Raw genomic sequence first — 22,652 nt, forward strand, 5'->3', positions numbered from 1 at the left:
GAATTCGAATCGGATTCAAGCCTAAGAATTTCAAAATCTTCTAAATTACTTTTTTGATCAAAAACCCGACCAAACCACATCCGAATGACATGAAATTTTGCACACACACATCCCAAATGACACAACGGAACTAGTGCAACTCTCGAAATTCCATTCCGACCACTATATCAAAATCTCACCTATCAACCGGAAAACGCCAAAAATATCAACTTCGCCAATTCAAGCCTAAATCTACTACGAACCTCCAAAACACCTTCTGATCATGCTCCTAAGTCATAAATAACCTCCCGACGCTAACCGAACCATCGGAACTCACATCTGGGCCCTCTAACACATAAGTCAACATCCGGTTGACTTTTCCAACTTAAGTTTCCTTAAATTTTTGCTGATTCACCCTATTCCTCTGTCGCAGGTGTCGGGGGTTCATTCGAGGCGAGATTGGGTTCCCCGAGGGAGGAGGAGAGATTGGTGACCCAGGAATCAAGGAGCGCTAGCAAAAGGAAAGATGTTCCGTGGTACGAGAAGGCTTGCGGTGAGACGCCTCTGCAGTGGTTGAGGGGAAGCGATTCGGTCAGATGGAAAGCTTCCGGGATTGATGCACCATCGGAAGTTGCTTTGGCCCTCGGCGAGGCTCATCGTCTTGGCCTTTTGGTGAGTTTTCGGCCGCGGTAAGGATGTTCTAGCCTCGTGCTCCTTTCTCTTCCCTTTACTCACCTGGCTTTTCTTCTTCAGGATTTTTATAGGCTCAAAGCCGAGTTGCTTCGTTGCGAGGCCCCATTCCGGGAGGCTCAAAATCCCTCAAACTTCTCTGTGCAGCAAAGGAAAATGAGCTCGTTTCTTTACGGCGTGGGGCGGACCGAAGCCGTGCCCAGGAGGCCCTCTTAGAGAAACATGTATTCTGCATTCCATGCTGGCCTGTATTCCCTTTTTTGTCTTGTCGTCTTTGACGTGTTGCCGTTTCAGTTGAAGGACAAGGCGGATAAGCTGGAACAACTCTGAGGCGAGGTCGGCAAAGCCAAACATGAATTCACTGAGCTGCAAGCGCGTGTTAGTGACCATTCTGAGGCCAAAGAGAGGGCTCAGGGCGCGACATCCGTTCTTGAGGCGCAGATTCAGGCCGCTCGTGCGAATGATTCCGCTCGGGCGAAGATGATCGCGAGACTCTCATCTGAGCTATCGAGGGCAAAAATCGAGGTGGTGAACGTACGTGCCGAGGTTGTAATGAATAATACCAGGGCGAGGCAAAAAATGGTGGCTTATTCAAGGAGTGCCGCTGCCGCTAAGGCTGAGCTGAAGAAGGCCCTCGATCGTGTAAACAATAGCAGAGAGTATGAGAGGTGCAGATCCCGGAGGGAGACCCTCGAGGAGATTCATGCCAGAGACTTTGATCTTTCAGAGGAGATCGAACAATCCAGAGGAAAAGAGTTCCATGCAAAGTTCCTGATATCCGATAATGAGGATGATGAGGAGGAGACCGCCAGACCGTAGCTACCAAAAAAAAGGGGGAACGAATATTCCATACCTTCTTTATTATGTAGATATAGCTTTCATTATACGGCACAGGCCGAGATTGCGCTTCGTCATCAATATGTAGTAATAAGAGGGGAAACCCCGCAATTTGTATCGTTTGTATTTCTTCTTGTTGGAGTTTCCATTGGGTCGATTCGACCTTGGATTTGCCCTTAGGCTTGCATGCTTTGACTATATTCGGGTTCAATCTCCGAGTCGGGATCCAACTCGAGCTTAATATACCCTCGAGTTTTGCGTTTATTCAGGCTGGTGATGATGGTTTTTACTTCCTGCCCTTGGGCATTTGGTTGTTTTAATCAGCTTCGGGTCCAGTCTCCGAGTCGTGTTGCGACTCGAGCTTTAATTGACCCCAATGTATTTTTGGACTGGCGATAGTGGCCCTCATGTCGCGCTTTTAGGCATGTTGCAGTTTTCGGATCCAGTCTCCGAGTCGCGTTGCGATTCGAGCTGTAATCGACCCTTGAGTTTCTGGCCGGCGATAGTGGCACTTATGCCGTTTGGTCATTGAGACCTTTCAGTATGTGGCCCGGAGGCTTGCATAGTTAACTATTTTGGATCCGGTCTCTGAATCGGGTTACGCTTCGCGCTCATTTTAATCCTCAAGTTGTCAATTTTCAAGTTGACGACAATGGATCTTACGTTGTTTGGTCGTAGAGACCTTTCAATATGAGGACCATAGGCTTGCTTAGCTGGCGACAATGGCTCTTACACTATTTTTTGCCTGTGGGATTTTTTGTAGGCTTTGTTTCCGCTCGTTAAGGTCTTTTAGAGTATTTTTGCCTGACCCGTTGTCGGTTCTAGAAGAACCTCGATTTCAAGTCGTTGTCGGCAATGTTTCGAGCACCTCGTAAGGTTCATAGCTCGTAGGTCGAGTAGATCGACGCTCTTGCATTTTGGAGTCGACATGGTCGGAGCTCGTTTTTGCCTGTTGAGGGAAGCCTGTTTTAACCGGTTCTTTCCGAAGTATTTTTGGAGTAGTGGCCTACGATTTTTAGCGACAGTCGGGCATCCCCGAGCCGCATTATTTTGGCTGTATCAGCCGTTTTGACCGTAGTCATATGCATTTGGCCATAGCCATTTTTGATCCCAAGTGATAGTTTAGGCGTCTACATCGAGGGTATGCCCTTTAGGGATTCTTACAAATGCGATGTATAGCCTAAACTTTGAGATTTTCATGTTTGTTGAGGTCTTATAGTTTGTCATGCCTGTTGAGGTCTTACAGTTTGTCATACCTGCTGAGGTATTACAGCTTGTAGAATAGATCTGGTTACGCCGAGGCTGCCCGCTAGGGGTCTTACAGTTTCGGGTTTTCCAATCGTATGGCAATTACCGACAGTCTCCAAGTCATCGAGTTTGTTTAAGCTTGAAGATCGCTTCTTGTGAGCTCGTATTTTCCTTATAGGGGCTTGATGAGCCCAGAGTTCCAACCCTAGGGTCGCGCAAGTTGTCGAATTGTTGATGCTAAGTCTCCGAGTATATCGGGACGCATTTGATGGAGAAGCAATTGCTACGAGTATGTTGAAATCGCCTTTTCCGAAATACTAAATGCCGAAAAGATATTCTTTATTGCTTGGCGTAAATATATGATGTAAATACATATTGTCCCGTTGTTGTGAGCTCGGCCTGCACGGGTACGGCTCCTCTGATCATATGATCCTTTTACATGATTCCGTTTTGAAACTTAGCATGCCATTTATTGGCCCTTCCGGGGGGACGGTGTCCCTAAGAGAAGGCCATCGCACGTCATTTGACTGTAGAAGAAAGGCTCGCAATCTCATCGGATCCTCTCCTGGGAGGCAGGCTGCTCTGCTAATAATCTTGTTGGATGGACCTTCTTTAGGTTGGAAGCCCGATCGAGGGAAGAGAGCTCGGCGGGTCCCGCAAAGGCCTCAGATCTCCGAGTGGAGTTTAGAACTTTTGAATGCCTCGGCTGACTGTCTGCGTATAGGTTAGCAAAAGAAAAGAAACAATCAAGGGAGTGGAGTAGTTCTTCCCTGCTGCGGGGTGTGTAGGCGACGTTTCGAGGTCTGGTACGTTCCTACCGTTTTGAGGCACGAGCCCTAATACAGCCTTCCGATGCGTTCAACCAGCCTTGGCCGAAGATGTGGTTCTGCTTACCCTTTGATCCCTTCGAGGGCGGAGGCATTGATGTCGGCGATGGGTAATATGGTGAGGGACCTCTCGTCGCGTGTAGCTTCTTGTCGAATGCCTTAGTCCCACCTTTGTCGGGGAGTTTCATCCCTTTGGCGGAGTGGGGTCGAAGTCGCCTCCGGTGCGGTGTGCCCGTTGTTGTTTAATTGAAACGTTCGTGTTTTACGGGCTCGGCGTTCCAGCCCGAGCTCAGACGGGCTGTATAGAGGGAGCGGCCTTCTTGATTGTTGTGGGGACCGGCGTCTGGAATCCATCAAAAGATTCGAGGTGTGGGAATGATTTGGTTCGATAGTCTGAACCGTCCCGTTGGCTTTGGCCTAACATCGTCGGTATAGTTGACCGAACCACCTGTACTCATGAACACGTTTTTTATTTGAAATAGGTCAAATGAGGGAGGGGGTTACCATCGCGTTAATATGAGGCCGAGGCAAAGTCTCGGCGTCCCCTTCCTTGGATGCAAGGGTGTCCTTTGGGTATATTCCCCGAACCTGTCTTTTCCCGGCAATAAGCACTTTCACTCTGCATTTTATGGATCTTTGAAGGGTGCCTCCGCCCCTTTACTGTCGTGGCAATACGTCGTGGCTTGTCAGCTTAGTTTTTCCCGATCCCCTTCCTCCTCTAGAGCTGGATTTGAGCCTGACCGCTCGATGATACTTGGTGGCGACCTATATTGAATAGCACAGTTGTCGTTCTTTTGAGCCAGTGACCGTGCGCGCCCCGCGGTTCCCGCGCCGGGCCATAGTTCTCCTGAAGGGTTTTGGTCGAATAGGTCTGAGCCGCCTGGCGTTCCTGGTTTCGCTTATAGTGATCACGATGTTTGGTATAGCAATGCTGAAATCGTACTCGGCTGGGCGGAGTTTTCCTTCCAGCTGTGCCTTATTGAATCTGGTTCCATTGGAGGTTCCTCGAGGGTGTTGTCCTCGGGCTATTTCCCTATTGTTGAGAGGTATGTTGCATCTCGAGTCGTTCCTTCCATTTACAGTGCACGGATGATACCTTCATCTGTTTGGCATCAACTTCTTTGTCGGGAATCTGCTTGGATATACCGAACCCGAGGGGGTTCCTGGACGCTTGTCCACGGCCCCGATTCGGGGCTGGTGCCGGGTGTGTGCATCCAACCAGACCTCGGTTGGGTATCTGATCAGGCTTTGCTTGAAATATCCTGAAGTTGTTAGGCATGCTTCGTTTAGGCTTTGGGTGAAGGCTTGTGTTGTCTGATAATCCGAAACCGGGAGCGATCACATTCGTCCTATCAAGTAATAGGGTGCGGCTTTCCGCGACATTTCATTTCTTCTTCGTTTGGCCTCAGGTGTATCGGGCCCTCTCGATATTGCTTTGAGGCACCGGCGCGTGCTTCCGTGGAGGACCACGCTGGTAAGGTAAGCGAGTCTGTGAGGTCAGGTGCCAGGCAGTGGCGCTGCGTCATGGTTTCTTTCGAGAGAGTTTCCTCGAATTTCCTCAACGAGACAGGCTCAAACTCATCATCTTGGATGTCGCTGCCTCTGAATGAGCACGCGCAAGTGGTGGTACGCCCGTAGGGATCCGAGGTCCTATCGCGCCTAGGGAGTTTCGACGTTCCGGATTGCTGTGAAGCCCGTTTCCTCGGGGGACGGTTGCTGTAAGTGTAAACACCTAATTTTTGACCACACCCAAATTCTATACTATTTTAGTGTAAATATTTCTTTTTAGGTCTAATATTGATATTTTAAACTTTTATCTTAATCTTAATAGGCTTTATTTAGGAAAATTAAAAACTACAAAAATTATTCACATTCTTAGAGTATAAGTTTTGTTCTTATTTTTTAATAAAATAATATATATATATATATATATATATAGTCTAGAGTTAGTTAATTAATATTTTTTATCTTAATACTTATTTGAATTCTATTAAAAAAAGAAAATAGAAAAAAAAAAAGGAAGAAGAATAAGCAACAACTACTCACGTGATGTTTTTAAAAGAGTTTGTAACAAATTTGAATTCAAAAGTTTTGCAACTCATCCATGACTCCTCTGTCACTTCCTTCCCCATTTTCACTCACGTCCCAACCCCATATCCCATTTCTGTCACACACACACACGACCCTCCACCTCCCCACTCTTCACGTCTTTCACTCTAGCACACAAACTCAATTCCTCAACTTCACTTCAAAACAAACGTTCCCCACTCCAAATTGGAGGGAAAAAAAAAACTACTAATATTCTTCTCTATAAAGAGAACACTTAGCAAGAGAAAAAAAGTCTCGGCAATCTAACTAAAAGAAAAATATTACATGCACAGAAACACCATCCTTAGGAGATTTTAAAGGAGAAAGAATTTTATTTAGAGGAAACGAAAGTTCAGTCCAGTTTCAAGATCCGATTCGCGGCTATAATTTTCGCTCATGTATTGTAGTTGCTGGAATTTATATTTTGACATTGAAAGCTTAACTAAGGTTCATCTATACTTTCTTTGTTATTCATTTTGATATTATTTGCCTGCTGTTTGAATATGCAATTTGATGTGTTTTAGAGCCTATTCTTTCTATTGTTTTAGTTATATTTGACTCTTAATTTTTGTTTGTGATAATGTAATAAGTAGTATTTTGTTAAGTGAGTTAAAATAGTTTCGATTGTAAAAATTTGCATAATTTTGGCTTTTCTTATTTAAAGTTGTTTAGGATATGCGGTAGAGCATTAAGTTTAAGAAATATTTTTTTTATTATTCAAAATTCATTTTGGGTATATACCCGATAGTCTACAAATTTAAAGAAATTACAGGTTCTTTATTCCTAAAAGTCATTCCGTTAGTATCTTTAACTTCAGAGTATCTGTAGTATTTTTCTTAAGAATTTAATATATCTAGTCTTTATATTGAAAGCCTATTAATTCTTTTAACGATTTGAGTTTAACAGTTCTTTGGCTCTTTATGTATAGCTTTAAGTTTAGTTTCTGCTAAAAAGTTAATACATAAGAGTGACACAATTAGTAATATTAGTTTAAACTTTAAATGTTTATTATTAAATATCTTTCTTTTCCTCGGATGATTTTGGATCAAAGCTCATCATGTTTTTTTTGAACGTTTAATGCCTTAGCTTACAAAATTGTACATAAGGTTAAATACAATTCTTTGAAGATAAAGCGTAAAATTTTGGGCCAAATGAATTTATTTCCTACTGGCTTAATACTAATAAAAACCAAAGTTGTCCCATTTCTTTTCATGACTAAAAAATAACATACATTAACTCAAAAAAAAAATATTAAACCAAATAATAAAAATATAAAAATAAATATCTCAGATCTAAAAAGATAAATAAATGAAATATGCTGAATAAGCTAGTATGGTTTAGGCGAGTGTTAACCAATCAGTTATCATGCTTATGTATATGTTCGCGTGACATAGTTATAATTTTCCAAATTAAAGGCATAGTATGCGTTTGTGCAGCTTTGACAAAACAATCTTAATAATAATAAAGTACTATTAATTGTGTACACGTACGCGTGACATGATTCCTGACATACCAAACAAAATGAATACACGTACGCGTGATTCGTTTCAAGATAATTCTATAATTACAAATAATCAAGCAATTAAAAGCGGTTTGAGGCAAAAGTGCATAAATTTCTCTAGAACATAAAATATCCCGAATTAGTTAAGCCAAGTATAATTATTAAAGCGATCGTGCTAGAACCACGGAACTCGGGAGTGCCTAACACCTTCTCTCGGGTTAACAGAATTCCTTACCCGGTCTTCTGGTTTCGCGTACTTTAAACATAGTCAAATTTCCTCGATTTGAGATTTAAAATAAATCGGTGACTTGGGACACCATAAATTATCCTAAGTGGCGACTCTGAAATAAATAAATAATCTCATTTCGATTAACGTCACTTTAATTGGAAAAACTCCTATCCCCGTCGGGGAAAAAGGAGGTGTGACAGTAAAAGCTTCCACGAACCTGATTCAATCCTTTCGAAGAGGTTCCCAAGCATCCTCACTGCGGCGGGGTTGGTTACCGATCTGTCGTTACTTGATCTCTCGGGTACTAGCTCGACGTAAGGAGATGTTTCCGGCGCTACTGCGTTGGGAGTCTCCGGGTGACTTTGCAGCCGAGCGATAGCCAACTGTCGTGCCTGCAACATTTCAAAAATAACATGAAGACTAACTTCTTGTTCTACTCGGGCTGGGGTTTTTTGAGCTTCCTGTCGGTCAACACGTTGTATGTTATCATTGGTGCACGAGGCTTCGTTGACCTGTTGCGCGCCTTGCAAGTCCGCGTTCGTTTGAATCGATTCGGATGCGTTATCGGGGTCCTGCGGTGTCGCGCCAACCGTTAGAGCAGCCATACTATTTTCACTGTGATTTTCGGGGTAGTCATTCTCGATTTTGCTTACCGAGCCAGAGATTAACCTGAAATCAAAAGATCTTGGGCAAGAAAAAGTGTGAAAGATAACGTGCGTTCGTGTGACGAAACTAGCAAGAAAATAATCATTATTATTTTTATCCCCACGGTGGGCGCCAAACTGTTTACCGTGAAAATGGTAACAACAATTAAATTTATAAATGGGATTCTAAAAATACGTGATCTATTCTCGAGCTATTTGTTAAAGCAGTTAATGCTAAGAACGTGAAGTATAATGATGAAATGCTAGCTAAAACGAGGCAGTAATCAAACCGAAGGGGCCTGTTGCCCGGGCGCAGAAATGGTCGATGGGACCTCGGGGTCGGCATTAGTATCGATCTCGAACTATCGGGGACAGTCGGGGATGGGATAGCAGTTAAAGATATAATTAGATAGGGCTCTTTCGGCTAATATTAAGCTATAGAATGAAGAACAAGTTAAGAAAACGATGAATGCTAAAACGGCCTTGGGCCAGTGAGAACGAGGAACTTAGAAGAAAAGAGAGAGAGAGAAAGATATTATTGCACTTGTGGAAAAATGGAGCAACATCAGCCCTTTACAAAATAGTATGGGTTCCCCTTATATAGGCGAGGGAACACGGTATGGTACAGAGTGCATTAAATGTAAAAATACGAGGATGGGACGGCTAGACAAGACACCAAAGCCTATTGATTCTAGTTGCTTGCCTCGGGAGTCTCCTGTCTTCGTAACCCTTGCTGGGCCGCGGACAGATCCCTTAACCTCGGAGCCACTGCAGGGCCGCAGATGATCCTCGAGATAGGGAGTCCGATCATGATCCCACAACCTCGAAATGTTGTCATGATATTCCGAATATACCTAAATGGCAGGAAATGGATTCCCCTGACTTCACCGCATACAATACAAATATCTTTTGGTTATTTTAAGATTCACTGAATGTTTGCTCAACCGTATTTTATTGCATAACAACGATACCAGTCTATCGTACTCCATTTTAAGTGGCAACTTAACATGACTCTGTGGAGATAAACTATAATTCACTGAGTTATTCGTCACCACAACCTCACCCTCCCTTCCAATATAATGAAACCTTTACTTTTCGCTCTTCAGACATTATGAAAAAAAGCTTGAGAATTTAACAAGAAGAAAAATTTATCAAGAGTTGAAACTTGTTTCTGAATAAATTTTTGCAAAACCCTTAACGCCTTTAAATAAGGCAATGCCCAATCCGGGGGGGGGGGTCAAATTTTTGGAAGTAAAACGCGTTTTAAAAGGGCGTTTTACATATTTGAATTATTGTTATGTCAGTTAAACGTAGAAGAGTTATTGATGGGCCCACAAAACAGGTAAAAAGCGTTTACAAAAAACGTTTTATTAAAACGCAATATTGAAACGTGTTTTACCTTAAGGTAAAATGTGGTTCGCAATTGTATTTTACATATTTTGGTTATTAATTTTTTTAAACTTATTTATGTATTTTAAGTCCAAAAACACAACATTTATGTTCCGAACTCTCTAAAGCATAATTTAGTATACTTTGACACGACCTAAACTCGAGGAATAAAGTTCATTTTTATTTTTCATCCTAGGAGTAAAGTGGATTTACCCTATTTTTCACCCCATAGCCCCTAGACTAGAGACCTCGATCGACTCAGCTTAACTCCGTCGCCGTCGACTAAGGATAGTTCACCGGAATATGAGCTATCTCCGGCAAGTCATCCGCTCCCTGTTACTTGCTTTCGTCCTCTACTCTCCTCTTCAGGTAAAACCCTCGATAAAAACTGATGAACGATAAAGTTTGCTTATTCTTAGAGTGATGTTGAACCCTAACTTTTTTGACACCATTAATTGCAGGCTCAAGCAAATACCTCCGTCTCTTCAAGACCCACTTCCCCTTTCTCAATCGCTCTTCAAACCCTTCAAAATCAAATCCAGTAAATTTCTTTGACTGTTTTAACTTTTAATTTCTAACAGTATTTTTTAAAGTTTTTCTGTTCAGTTAACTAAACGGTGGTTGAGAAATTAAGCTCCTGTGTATGCATAAAGGTACACATTTCAGGATGTGGAGCTACTACGACGTGCCATGACGCACGCATCATACTCAGGAGAGAACAACAGAGCTTTGAGCGTTTTGGGGGAGAAGGCAGTTGAGGGTTCGGTTTCTCTGCAATTGCTTAGAAAGAATATCGATATGTCACCCAAGGATCTAAACCAGGCTATTGCGGAGCTGTCTTCTAATGTGGTAGCATCTTGTGCAGCTGACGGAGAGCGCTTAGGTTTGCAGAAGATAGTCAGGGTTTCACCCAAGACAAATTCCTCAGCTCCTGCGGTGGTTTGTGGTGCTTTCAGGGCAATGTTCGGGGCAATTGCGATTGACACGAGTAATTTGGACAGTGCTGGGAAGGTATTTTTTGGAATTCACGGGCAAGGCATGGGGAAAGCTATGGCAATGTAAGTACCAACTGATGTTAATGTTGGCTGATATATTAATTACTAGTGTGAGGGGACTTTGTTTGTTGGAATGTGTTAAAGAGTAGCGACTCTGTGTTTAGCTTAGCATGCGCTATGTAATTACTCGACTTGGTAATATATAACTTATATTGTGTATCTAAATCGTTTGTGTGCCCTGCAATTGGAATATCTTTCGAGCTGCAAAACTAGTATACAGATTGATTGAGTCATCTGGGGGTAATTGCATGCACAATTTCTAGCAGTCTATTATTTAGACAAAAGTACTTGTTTAACAGAGATCATGCGGGTAATGATTATAATTGAGTTAATGAAGACATGCTTCTTAAAGTGGAAAAAAATTACTCCATAATATTGGCTTTGCTAATAGTTAGAATGTATTGGGGTGGCAATTTCTACTATTCCATGTGGATGGTAATGCCAGAGTAGTTTGACATGGCAGTTTCCATGTGATCACAAGACTGGCAAGTATGTCCGACTGATGAGACTTGATGAGAACTACTGCTAGTTTGAGAACTATGTTGAGTCTCAAAAGAAATGTCTTGTTTCAGAACTGGCAAGCTTAAACATGCCTTTATGCGTGAGAGAGATAAATCAAAATTCAAATTTATGTCAGCTTTCTTGACATAAACTACATAAGTCAGCTTTCTTGACAAACAACACAAGTCAGATGTTTAGTGATTCTTTGTGGAGTATTCTTGTATTTATTTCTGATATAGTTACTCTTTACCTTTTCTGTAGCAATTTCTAGACCTTTTTTGCTCCCTATGAGTAGGCTGTTGGACACTATCGAATCCATTTGATTATAGCAATTAGGTACTTATTAAAATGCACTAACATTCGATTATCTTCGCTTGCATATAAGTTTTTGTTATCTTGGTCGGCTTTGCCAGTAGAATTGGATATGGCTTTCAGTGACTTCTAAGCCAAGACTTGTATGTCCCGCAAGTTGGTAGTATGTGATGCTTAGGTGGCCCGAGCCATCTTTGGCAACAATCATGAGTTGGAAACCAAACCACATTTGCAAGTTGATAAAGTAAAAAAAGATTGATTCCTTTGTCCGTGCTTTTTATGCCATTGGAATTTGACATCACCTTATACTTATGTGCATGTCCATTTCATATTTCTTTGCCTTAGTGTGGCTTTCTGTGTTTTAGGCTTGTACTGACTTTCAATATGTCCTTTTTAAGGATGAAAAGTCATCTCAGAAAATCATCTGGACGTCTTTATGGTTAAAACCCTTCTTTTATTTGATCTTATCAGTTTGTAATCGCAAACTTAAGCAGACCTCAACTTTGTTCGCTAGGGAATCTGATCAGTGATTTCTTTTGATTTTTCATTCTAAAGAGGCTACCAATATCCAGTGAGGTTCCACATAAAATAAAATAAAAAGATAGAAAAGGAACAATGAAGATTGAAGAGAGGTCCTTTCAGTTAGAAAAAGTCGAATTTCCTCTCAAAATCTTGTACAAATCCACTTGATTTAATGCATAATTATGTGTTGGAAATGCGAACGGAATATTAGGTGGTCCTCAACCCATCTTCTATTACAAGGCCGGATATTTGTACAAAAAGCTAACATTAGATATTTATAATTGAATTGAAAGAAAAAAAAAGATATTTTATAATAAAGCGGTATTCCATCAATTTGAAAAGGAAAAAAGAAAAAAACAAGCAGTAACCATACACGTAGCATGAAAAATACAATTTACGCCCAATGGTTGTCTCTCTCTAACTTGCAAAGTAAAACCTTTTACTGAATGGTGACAGCCAATTCCAATTGGCGCAGCTGTTGCATACGTCAACTGCGCAGTACTGGATTCTCATCCTTATCCCGCTAATCAGAAGTCCCCTTGTAAAAATCCACAAAGCCGGTCATATCTCCATAATCTGTACTCAAAGTGAGCTTTTGAGCAGCAAGCCTAGTATTATTTTATACCGGTATTTGCCAGTCCCAGTCACCCCTCAACAGTTACAACTTTACATATTACAACCCTCCCACTATAAATATTCGCAAGTGGAACCTATAGAACTCTGAATTCTGTAAATTCGTATTTGAAACGATTTGGCTATGGAGGCACGTGAATTTTCACACACATATGCGGAGCCGAGCGATGAGACGTCGGAGACGCTATTCCAAAAGCGGCGTTGCTGTTTTTGCTTCCCATCGCCAGGAGGCATCGGCTTTAAGTGGTGGCGTAGGATACGGACTCGGGAGGTGGAGGAAGGCTCTGTTTGGGCAAAGGGAATTAACGCTGTACTGAAGCTACGAGAGTGGTCGGAGCTCGCGGCGGGGCCGAGATGGAAAACTTTCATCCGACGTTTCAATCGGAGTAAAAGTGGAAAGCAAGGGAAATTCCAGTATGATCCTCTCAGTTATGCCCTAAACTTCGACGAAGGTCATAGCGGGAATAACGGAGAGGAGGATGAGTACGGGCTCCGGAATTTCTCGACGAGATACGCCTCGATTCCGGCGTCGGCCGTGGGGTCCATGGATTTGGGTAAGGATGGGCCCAACTTCGTTTGAGTTGGCCTTTGAATGGTGCCAACTGCCAATAGCTCAAAACGAGTTCAGTGGTGGAGAATGGGGATGAGGTCATGAAACCTCAGAGCTCACAGCTCATTTTTCGTAATCTTTAATAATGTAATTAATTTACTAATATAGTACTCATATTTTAGTTTTGTACATTTGAGTTGGCCAATGTAGCGACATGTAGTAGGTCAATTTGTGCATAAAATAAAAGATTTAAAAAAGATGTAAATGTTATAAATAGAATTTTATTTATGGTGAATGTCTATATTTAGAGATATTCTATGGATTATTACTTAGTCGCTAAGTCACTCTTTCCTATAAATAGAGAGTTCTACTCCATTGTAATTCATCTCATATTAATAAGAATTCTCTTCTCTCTACTTTTATCTTTAATATTCTTCTTCTTTTATTGTTTCATAACAGTAAATTAGAAATATGCAATTTTTGTACTCCCTTTGTCCCATTTCATCTAACACCTTTTTATTCCAAATTTTTTTTAAATATTTTTATATATATTTAGCAATAATTTAATTTTGAATTTTATTTTGTTTTTAATGATATAATTTTGTTAGTTTCTTAAATATTTATCACATGCATTAGACCTAAAGTTTTAAGGGGTATTATCACTTTTAGCCCGCGCTAGAAGCTATTTACATTCAGTAGCCGAAAAAGTGTATAAAATTTGTATATAACATACAGAATATATATATATATTTTAACTATTATTTTTAGAACGGCTATACATTGTCATTTTCCCAAGTTTAGTCTAACACCTTTAGATAAAATGGGACGAAGAGATTGCTTTATTATTGCGATATTTCTTTTTGTTGGGCGATAAAGATTTTCTGGATAAATAAAGAGTGTTGCTCACGAAGTTGTCAATTTCACAAAGTGGAGATAATCCTCCTTATCAATAAAGAAGTGGAAACAAGGTAATCCTTTACTTTGCTCTCCACCCTTTATATGAGTTCTTTTTGTGCTTTTATCCCTACTCAACCAAACTGTCAACTGTCAGGCACTAGTATTACGCAGTATTTCCAGTTTTTTTATTTCTAAATTAAATTCATTGGAAGAAGATAAAGATAAGGAGTGATTGGTAAGATATATTTTAGATATCTGGATAAGTGGTGCCTCCTCAGCTATAACATAGATAGTACTTACAATATCGAACCTAAACTTGAATTTGGTTTTACATTTTTTACATGTTTGACATATATGAAGAACTGAGAAATGAGGCATCTCGTTATGCTGACTCCTGTTTGTTCCAATGTTGGGGGTTTGAGGAAATTATGACCAATTTTGCATGAAAATATTGCTATGCTCCGAAAACACTAAGACATCTAATTGTTAGGTCGGATGCAGATTAAGTCAAGAGCACTTCCATCAGGAAATGTCAAAAGTCTACATTAAGCACAGGGCTATACATCTTTTTTAGTAAGGCAGGATTACACATGTTAATAGGGGCAAGCAATGCATAAAGTATCTTTCATGGTTGAGAACTAGGAGGTGATTTTTCTGGTATTATGCAACTTTATATCCAGCAAAATGTCACCTACCACCCAGGGAAAGCCCAGGCAATTAGCACTTCCTTCGCAGTAAGAAGGATGATAAGTAACATGATACCACGCCGATGCCAATTTCTTATGCTCATCCTCCTTGCAGTAACCAGTGAACCACCCTTTGACCTCCTTCTGTAGGCTTTTGGCAGAAACCAAGATTCGATCTTTTAGTTCAAAATACCTCCTGTTGTCCCGCTGCAAATACACAGACTTCTGGCGCAAATTGCCCGTCAGTATCTCAACCTCTTTTTCTGCTCCATAGTAGTTGAGTAAGCTGTTCATTCTATCCAAGTACATTTCTTTGTGATTTTTAGCTGTTTCGATGAATGCCTCGTAACCTTCGAACAAAAGGTCATGATCATAAGCATCTTGGATAGCTCTCACAGAGCCAAGGTCATCTGAGTTACCGCGAACAGAAGACTTGACTATAGCACGATAAAGCTTCCCTAGTACACCTTCAGATATATACATGGGTTTGTCCCACCTCTCCAAGAAATCAGGAAACTCTCTTGGTTTTAGAAACCTGGGCATCTCAGCTGCAGCTCCAGTTTTTGCGAAGTCCACAGCCATAGAGTGAAGGGTTGCTAACTGGAGGCATTTCGGATTCAGAGCTTTATCTGGTTCACGATCTGCATGAACCAAATGTGCAGTAGAGATAGCACCAAGAGTGTCGCTAATCATGTAATCAACAAAGAATCTCTGAATTTCCTGCAAAAATCAGGAAAGAAACCAAAAATCAGAGAGGTATTCAGAAAAAAAACAAGTTTCTTCACTCGTGGAAGAAATAGTTCAAGCTACCTCTAGAGTGACTTCGTGATCCATTATGCGAGGTCTTCGCCCAGTGTAGTCCATGGGTGTCACAGTTTGACGAGGAATGAGGTTTTCAGCCCAGCTTATGAAATAAAGATCTCCATCAAGATCACCACCGGAGCATTCATTTGGATGAGGCCTGTACATGACAATTCAATACTCCTGAGTACTCAAAAGAACATTTAATCCCCTTTGAGCAGTACACAGAACTTAAAAGTGTTCTTGATTTTCTCTCAGAAATGTTTTCTTCATCTATTATAATTTCCCTTTAAGGGGTTAAGGAGGAGGGATGTGGAAGCACAATAAAAATAATAAGTTGGGAAAGGGAAAATGTCGAAAGCAGACTTCTGCTCCAAGACTAACCAACTCTGCTCAGAACTCTTTTCAACTCTTCACACATGCTAAAACATTATGATGAAATATGTTAAGACGAAAAACATGAAAGACAGTCTTTGTGAAAGGGTAACGAAAACTAATGTTTCAGTTGCCAAGCAAGCTCCCTAATGGTATTAAAAGTTTCTTCTTCATTACAGAAGTCTGGCAACTGCATATACACACTAGGTTAAAGTTTGTGGTATAGCTTCATCTGATCTCAGAGCTGTTATTATGGACAGACAAAGCTACCTGAACACCTCTGAAATAACACTATTAGTAACATCATAGAATACATGAATCTCCAGCTGTAGAAGATAAGATATGCAGCGCAACTACTGGAACATCTTAGTAATTAGTATAATTTATAACAAAAAGTGCAATGCCTCAACCACAAGGTAGTAGGGTTAGGCTATTAGTACTAATCAAAAATATTAAATTGAATCTATTAGCACTAGCCACTTAATTTCAGTTATGTCCTATCATTAAACATCCAAAACTTTGCAAGAAGACTTTCCATCGGTCTTCATGAAGACTAGAAAAGGACAGAGTGTACGGCAGACAAGTCAAGTCAAGTAAAATAGTTTGGATATGAAAGTCCCACTGAACTACCGTATACTGAACATTTTCTACTCAAATATCGTATACTGAGCATCTAAACTATACCTTTCACCTTTCTGAGGAAAAATAATGCAATCCACCCAGGCCTTTTCCTCCAATGCCACCTCATACACAGCTTCAAGTACTCTTACATCTCCAGGATGAAGACAAGGGTTTTTTGTTACCACAACCTTGCCTCTTACTACTGCAGTTGTTTCATCCACCTGCTGGAAGAAATTTTGCTGACCACTTTGTAGCTCGGCCTTAGTCATGGTGATTCGTGCATAAACCTGGCCATAATTCAATATACCTGTTTCATCTAGGCATCCTACTAGAACTCGACCTTTGGGTATGAATATACGACACCTACTTCTTAGGTCTGAGAGCTGATTCTCAAAATGGGATTGAAGCATCATCGAGAGATAAGGCTCCAAATTGGGCGCATATCCTTGGTGCAACATCCTCATTAAGATTCTTTTTACGTCACCCCCACCTATGCTCTCCAAAACGTCTAAGGCTGCCTCATTAGTGGTCAACATCTTGCCCAGAAGATGGAGATGATTATCTAGCAGGTCTTCTAATACTTTATCCTCCACTCCCAACGTAGATAAGAGGATAACAATCTCCCGGTTCAGATAGCAAGGCATGGCATCACTCCACTTGGTAATATTAAGCATCCTGTTCTTTGATTCAAATTTGAGCATACTGCCCCGTAGAGATAGCTTTCGAAAGGAATTGCGGTCAACAGCTATCACGCCTTTATAACCACCATATCGTATTTGAAATGCTGATGGGGTATAACTCAATCCACATTTCTGAGCTACTTGACTGGCAAAAGCTTGAGAAATCTTTCCAATGCCATCTGAGAAGCAATAACTAACGCCATCAGAGGTTACTTCAATATCTGGAAGAATCTCAACATGCGGCGATTGGACCTCCATGGTTTGAAAAGAGGTGCTAAACAACTGACCCATCCTTGCAGCACATTTCGAGACACTACGAATCTTGTTGAAGCAGCCCATCCACTCTCTGATATCTTCTGCCTTGACATACTCATTGGAAGCAAACATCCAAACCGAATTTGAACGTAGCTGACTAGCCGAGAACGCCAGGAAAAGAAATTTTTTAGTTCCAATATCAAGTCCATCTCGAAGGATAGACAAAATCCGATGATAGATTTTAGTTCTGTAAGGCTTTGCAAAGATACCTTGTTCAACACTCATAGAAATGGCATTAGGAGAAAGTTTACTCCAATCCTCTTCTACAAAAGTTACTCTCAAGAAATCAGAAGCATGTGATGCAAAGTTCTTCACGATGTAATTGGAGGTTTCAAGCTCTGGGCCCAGGCAGTAAACCTTTGATGGTGTTACCAAGACTCTGTGAACACTCATCATGTTTTGATTCACTAACCTGCTGTAAGATGATGAAGGTTGGTTCTTACTGGTTTTACCCAATACATGCAAGCGTGTCTTGATGAATGGCACGGGCTCGAAACAGGTTGACTGCAACTTATGCATTTTCTGAAGGATCATCATTGCAGTGTCCAATTCTAACTTGCTAAGAACTTCAATAAGATCAGTTTTAACAGCACCAAGACTAATTTTATGTGAGTGTACGAGAGAGTTAAGCTGGAAAAGGATCTCATATGGTAGCTTCAGATCTGATGGGAAACTTGCAAGAGGAACTAATTCAGAAGCAGAATAAATATCTCCTACTTCATCCAGAACAAGATCCATCACATCATTGTTACAATATGGCAAACTAGAAAGCAAATCTGAATTTAACAATCCGTCTTCGATTTCCCAACAAAGAGAGGATGAGCATCCAATAGACTTCATGGCGGAAAAATCAGTTGTGCGAACCCAAAGGAACTCACAATCCTCCTTGCAAACATGGTACCGGTCAGAACTGAACTTTGAAGCAACACCAGGTCCAGAAACTCTTTGGTATAGCTTTGGTGCATGTTTTAGCTGAAAGCAAAAACTCACTGAAATGAAAATCAAAGAAATTGGCTTTGCCTCAGAAATAAAGGTTAAAGAATCTAAAATTCAGCAATGCCAAGATTTCATTACCGCATAATGTTTCTCCATTTCCCTTCAGAGGATTTTCACCTTTTCTTTTTGGTTTGCTCCGGGATTTTTGTTTCTCTTTTTAAGGTTATGCCATAGGTGTATTTTTTTCATAAAGTAATCTCTCGGATAGGATGTTATCTATTGTTATTTTCCATTGCATGTACCAAATACATCAATAAAAGAACTGTTATCCCTTTATTCTGTTCTCTACATAAGACAATATATAGTGGAAGAAATTAAACTCTGAGACTAGTCAATGCATAATAAATGTTTTCTTAGACCAAAAAAATGTGTTCTTAGAACAAATGGTGACAGAAGCATCCGCGACAGATGCACAATCCCGTCTAATTTACCCTGCCATGAAAATAGCCTTATTAGCCCCAAAATTATTATTAAGACTTTTACTGAAACTGTATCCAAGTACTTCAGAACCCCCTTGTTCATTAGTCAAAGCTGCCACAGACTTTTGGTAGGATCAGCTAACTATTCAGAAACCATACAGACTGTGTAAACTGTATGATTCTGTAAAACAAGTTTCATAAGAAATCAAAAGATATCTGATTTAATTCAATACAGCAGAAGAATGCTCTGCACAGTACTGATTCTTCTATCTAAGTTCTACCTCTGACTCTCTATATTATATCCTTGACTTGCTATATAATAAAAGTCTAAAATGTCTTTTATATAGTGAAAGACACAACAACATACGGAGTACTATGTTTTCCCAGCACACTCTTAAATCATATCTTCCCCAAAGCTCGCTCACGATCTGCAGACTTTGCAGCTTATTTTAACTTATGACTGACTTTTAGTTGCATACACAACCAAGAATGCCCTTCTCCTTCGAATTGGATATTTTCAAAAAAAGAAAACGTGCAACTGCAAGTGCAAGTGCAAGTGAGGAAGAAGAGGAACTTCATATAGGCCACTTTATAAAGGTTAGCCCTAGCATCCTTCCTAAATCATAAAATGTGCTTATGGAAAACTTGACACAACTTTAAAATGGAAGTGGAAGAGGGAGGTTTTGACTAGCTTGCATGGGTCGTACGTCCAGCTAGCAGAAGCATGTAACCATTGGGTTCATTAAGAAAACTCAGTTGGTTATATGTTTTGGGAGTTAACACCATAGAACTCCCGGATTCTTTTACATTAGAAGTTTCTATTGTTACACACTAATCCAGTTGATAACTTTTTTATTAGGACTCCATCCCTGTGAATAGTGAGATTGTGTGCTTTGGATTCGTGCTGATTCCCTCTTTCTTCTTACTTAAAGCATTGTAAATCCATTTGCAGAGCTATAAATAGCTCTTACTCTTCAATTTATATTTTGTTCAAACCTTGAGAGTGTATCACTATTATTGGAAGTCTAATATAAACAAACACAGATATCAGTGGCGGAGCCAGGAATTCAAAAAAATCCAAACATGCGAGCTAAAGCAATTTTTGAACTACCTTTGCCACTACAATGAAAACTTCCCTTATGTCGAGAGGATTCATAAATTTATATATACACAAAAGAATTGTTTATGCCCCATTTATGCAGTACAATTATTCAACAAAGGGGGTTCAATTGAACCCCCTTCATTGGCTGTGGCTCTGCCACTAACTGATACACACAATATTGAAAAGGCACTGAGCTCCCAGCACTTGTCAGTGGTCACCTTAGCTCTTGGCAAGCCCTAAAATCAACATAAATTAAAAGGATGTAAAAATAACAAAACATTTCAAGAAGGGTAACATAAAAATCAAACCTTTAAAAGGAGTGCAGGTTTTTCATCTTCCAAAGAGCACCCACAAGTCTCTATAATGTCACCAAACTGGACCTCCAACCTATAACACTCCCCCTTTGCATAACTAACCCAGAACTCAAGGCTCTTCCTTTCAGGCATGATCAACGTCTTCACATTTTCCCAAGTCTCCAAAACTTCCATGTAATCATTCTTTAACAGTACCCCAGTATGCAAGATTCCCTTTTGAAACCTGTAGTTGGGCTCAATGGGCCTGACAATAATATCATCAAAAGACGAGGTTAGAATAAGTTGGTGCCCTTTAAAGATGAGCTTCCCTTGTTCAGATAGTGATAAAGCTTGTAACTTGGATTGCGATGTTTCGAATTGGACTCGACCATGGCCTCTTGATTTCCAATTCTTGTGCTCTGAGAAAATATCGCAGGCAAAGACTGATCCTTTCCTAATTGAAGACTCGAAGAAGTCGAAGAGTTGTTTGGCTATGGCTGTTTGAGGAATGTTTGAGACCCTCACAGTTGCTGTAACTCTCTTCTCTACACCCATTGCTTGAATGGGAATGGCTAATGGGAGCGTTTAATGGGGTTTTTAGAGGGTTTTATTTTTCATTTTTTGTTTTCCAGTCTTGTGAAAATAAACAATTAATTTGATGTGGGCTCAGAGTTTTTCTTTTCATCTTTTCCTAGGTATTGTCTTGTCCACGAGATTTATATCGGGCATTTTTTCATTCATGTACCATATATGAAACTTTATTATCAAATATGTGTATAGTATTTAAATTATCCGCCTAGTCCATATTTTTCCTACAAATTCTATACCATTCGTTTATTAGGAATTAATAGGGCAGAATTTTCCCTTAATAACCCGCGAAAAATCAGGAAAAAATCTCGGGATTGATTGATTCCTCAATTTAGCTCGACAAATTAGGAATATTCAGCTACTATTAATAGTTTAAGAGTAAATCAGAATATTCTAAAAAAATTTGGCATAAATCAGATCAAATCATATTCTTCCAAATATTCTTATTTAGGCACGCTACAATTATGGAAGTAAATATTCATCCAGATATTTTCCACCATTGATAACCATTAAAAAGCTTGAAAGCTTTGAATTCAAATTTGGGTTTTTAAAAATCATTATTTGTTTGGATTGAGTGTTGTTGAAAATAATCGGGAATATGATTTGGGGTTTATATCTCAATTTTGAGGGGTTTTGGTGAAGATTAGACTTGGTTTTGACTGAATTTCATATTGAAACTCGAAGAAGAAGAAGACATATTGCAGAAATTGTAGATAATTTGTAGATTATTTGTATTCTGATTGTAGATGCTTTATTTTCTATTTTCACAAATAAAAAAATGACTAAAACTTCTACGAATCTTCTGAAAAAACGCAATTATGTTAAAAATCCCAATTATGCTACAATTGAATGGGAATTGGGATATTAAAATTCAATGTACCTAGTTTGTAGATAATTTGTAGATTTTTAACATAGATTGTAGTTTAATTGTACTATAAATGTAGTAATTATGTAGATACCCTTACAAATAATACTGTGTTATACATACTTAAACTGATTTGTAGTATATTTGTAGAATTTTTGTAGAAAATTTGTAGATGAAGAGAAATTATTTGTAGTCAACATTTTTTCAACATAGATTGTAGTTTAATTGTAGTATAAATGTAGTAATTTTGTAGATAATTATGAAAATAATATTGCTTTATACATCCTAAAACTGATGTGTAGTTTATTTGTAGATAAATGTAGGAATTTTATAGATATTAACGTAAAATCAGACTTCCATAGAATTTGAAATATATGTGGCATAGGAATGTAAAAATCTCTTTTATTTATTTCAAATTCTGATCAATCCAACCGTAACTACTTCATATTTTTGTTGTATCAAATGTGTGTATAAAGTGTGCGAAATTAAGAAACTCGGATTAGAAATATAAAAAGTAAAACAGAAGTAAAAATAAGAAATGGAAAATGGAGAAGTAGAGAACAAAGGAGTTTCATCGTCGGAAACCGTCAACGGAGGCGAAGATGTATTTAGTTCAAATTATGATCAATCCAACTGTAACTACAATTTATCTACAATTCCTGCAATATGCCTTCTTCTTCTTCTTCTTCTTCGAGTTTCAATATGAAATTCAGCCAAAACCAAGTTTAAATCTTCACCAAAACCCCTCAAAATTGAGATATAAATTCCAAAACATATTCCTAATTATTTACAACAACACCCAATCAAAACAAATAATGATTTTTGAAAACCCTGATTTGAATTCAAAGCTTCAAAGCTTTTTAATGGTTGTCAATGGTGGAATTGCTGCTCTCTTGTCTCTTTGAAGGTTTGTTCTTCTTTATTGAGAAAATTTGAAACTGAAGGTAAATGTGTGTATGAACTTTGAAGATTTGACTTTAATTTTGATGAACTTTGTTGTTCTTCATTG

General features: G+C 39.5%; 2 protein-coding genes across 2 annotated transcripts; one reads left to right on the forward strand and one right to left on the reverse strand.

Moving 5' to 3' along the window:
- Window positions 1–9,547: 9,547 nt before the first annotated feature.
- On the forward strand, window positions 9,548–10,652 carry LOC104243136 (protein NUCLEAR FUSION DEFECTIVE 2). Its single transcript, XM_009798286.2, has 3 exons — window positions 9,548–9,801; window positions 9,894–9,973; window positions 10,086–10,652. Exons 1-3 carry the CDS (start codon window positions 9,736–9,738, stop codon window positions 10,492–10,494), a joined length of 555 nt encoding a protein of 184 aa, XP_009796588.1. The 5' UTR covers window positions 9,548–9,735; the 3' UTR covers window positions 10,495–10,652.
- A 3,721-nt stretch (window positions 10,653–14,373) lies between these two features.
- Window positions 14,374–20,812, reverse strand: LOC104243134 (RNA-dependent RNA polymerase 2). Its single transcript, XM_009798283.2, has 4 exons — window positions 20,206–20,812; window positions 16,449–18,352; window positions 15,399–15,549; window positions 14,374–15,308 (listed from the first exon to the last, which is right to left on the reverse strand). The coding sequence occupies exons 1-4, from the start codon at window positions 20,743–20,745 to the stop codon at window positions 14,541–14,543; spliced, it is 3,363 nt and encodes a 1,120-aa protein (XP_009796585.1). The 5' UTR covers window positions 20,746–20,812; the 3' UTR covers window positions 14,374–14,540.
- Window positions 20,813–22,652: the final 1,840 nt, after the last annotated feature.

Source organism: Nicotiana sylvestris, chromosome 3, assembly GCF_000393655.2.
Source record: "Nicotiana sylvestris chromosome 3, ASM39365v2, whole genome shotgun sequence".
Lineage (NCBI taxonomy): Eukaryota > Viridiplantae > Streptophyta > Magnoliopsida > Solanales > Solanaceae > Nicotiana > Nicotiana sylvestris.

Bases quoted from the DNA above. Each gene is read 5' to 3' on its own strand.
- LOC104243136 (XM_009798286.2), top strand. From the start codon at position 9,736: ATGAGCTATCTCCGGCAAGTCATCCGCTCCCTGTTACTTGCTTTCGTC. The intron at 9,802-9,893 runs GTAAAACCCTCG...CATTAATTGCAG, and splicing joins TCCTCTACTCTCCTCTTCAG to GCTCAAGCAAATACCTCCGT. The intron at 9,974-10,085 runs GTAAATTTCTTT...GTATGCATAAAG, and splicing joins ACCCTTCAAAATCAAATCCA to GTACACATTTCAGGATGTGG.
- LOC104243134 (XM_009798283.2), bottom strand. From the start codon at position 20,745: ATGGGTGTAGAGAAGAGAGTTACAGCAACTGTGAGGGTCTCAAACATT. The intron at 18,353-20,205 runs GTTTGATTTTTA...TTTTGCTTTCAG, and splicing joins AACCTGCACTCCTTTTAAAG to CTAAAACATGCACCAAAGCT. The intron at 15,309-15,398 runs GTAGCTTGAACT...TGATTTTTGCAG, and splicing joins ATCACGAAGTCACTCTAGAG to GAAATTCAGAGATTCTTTGT.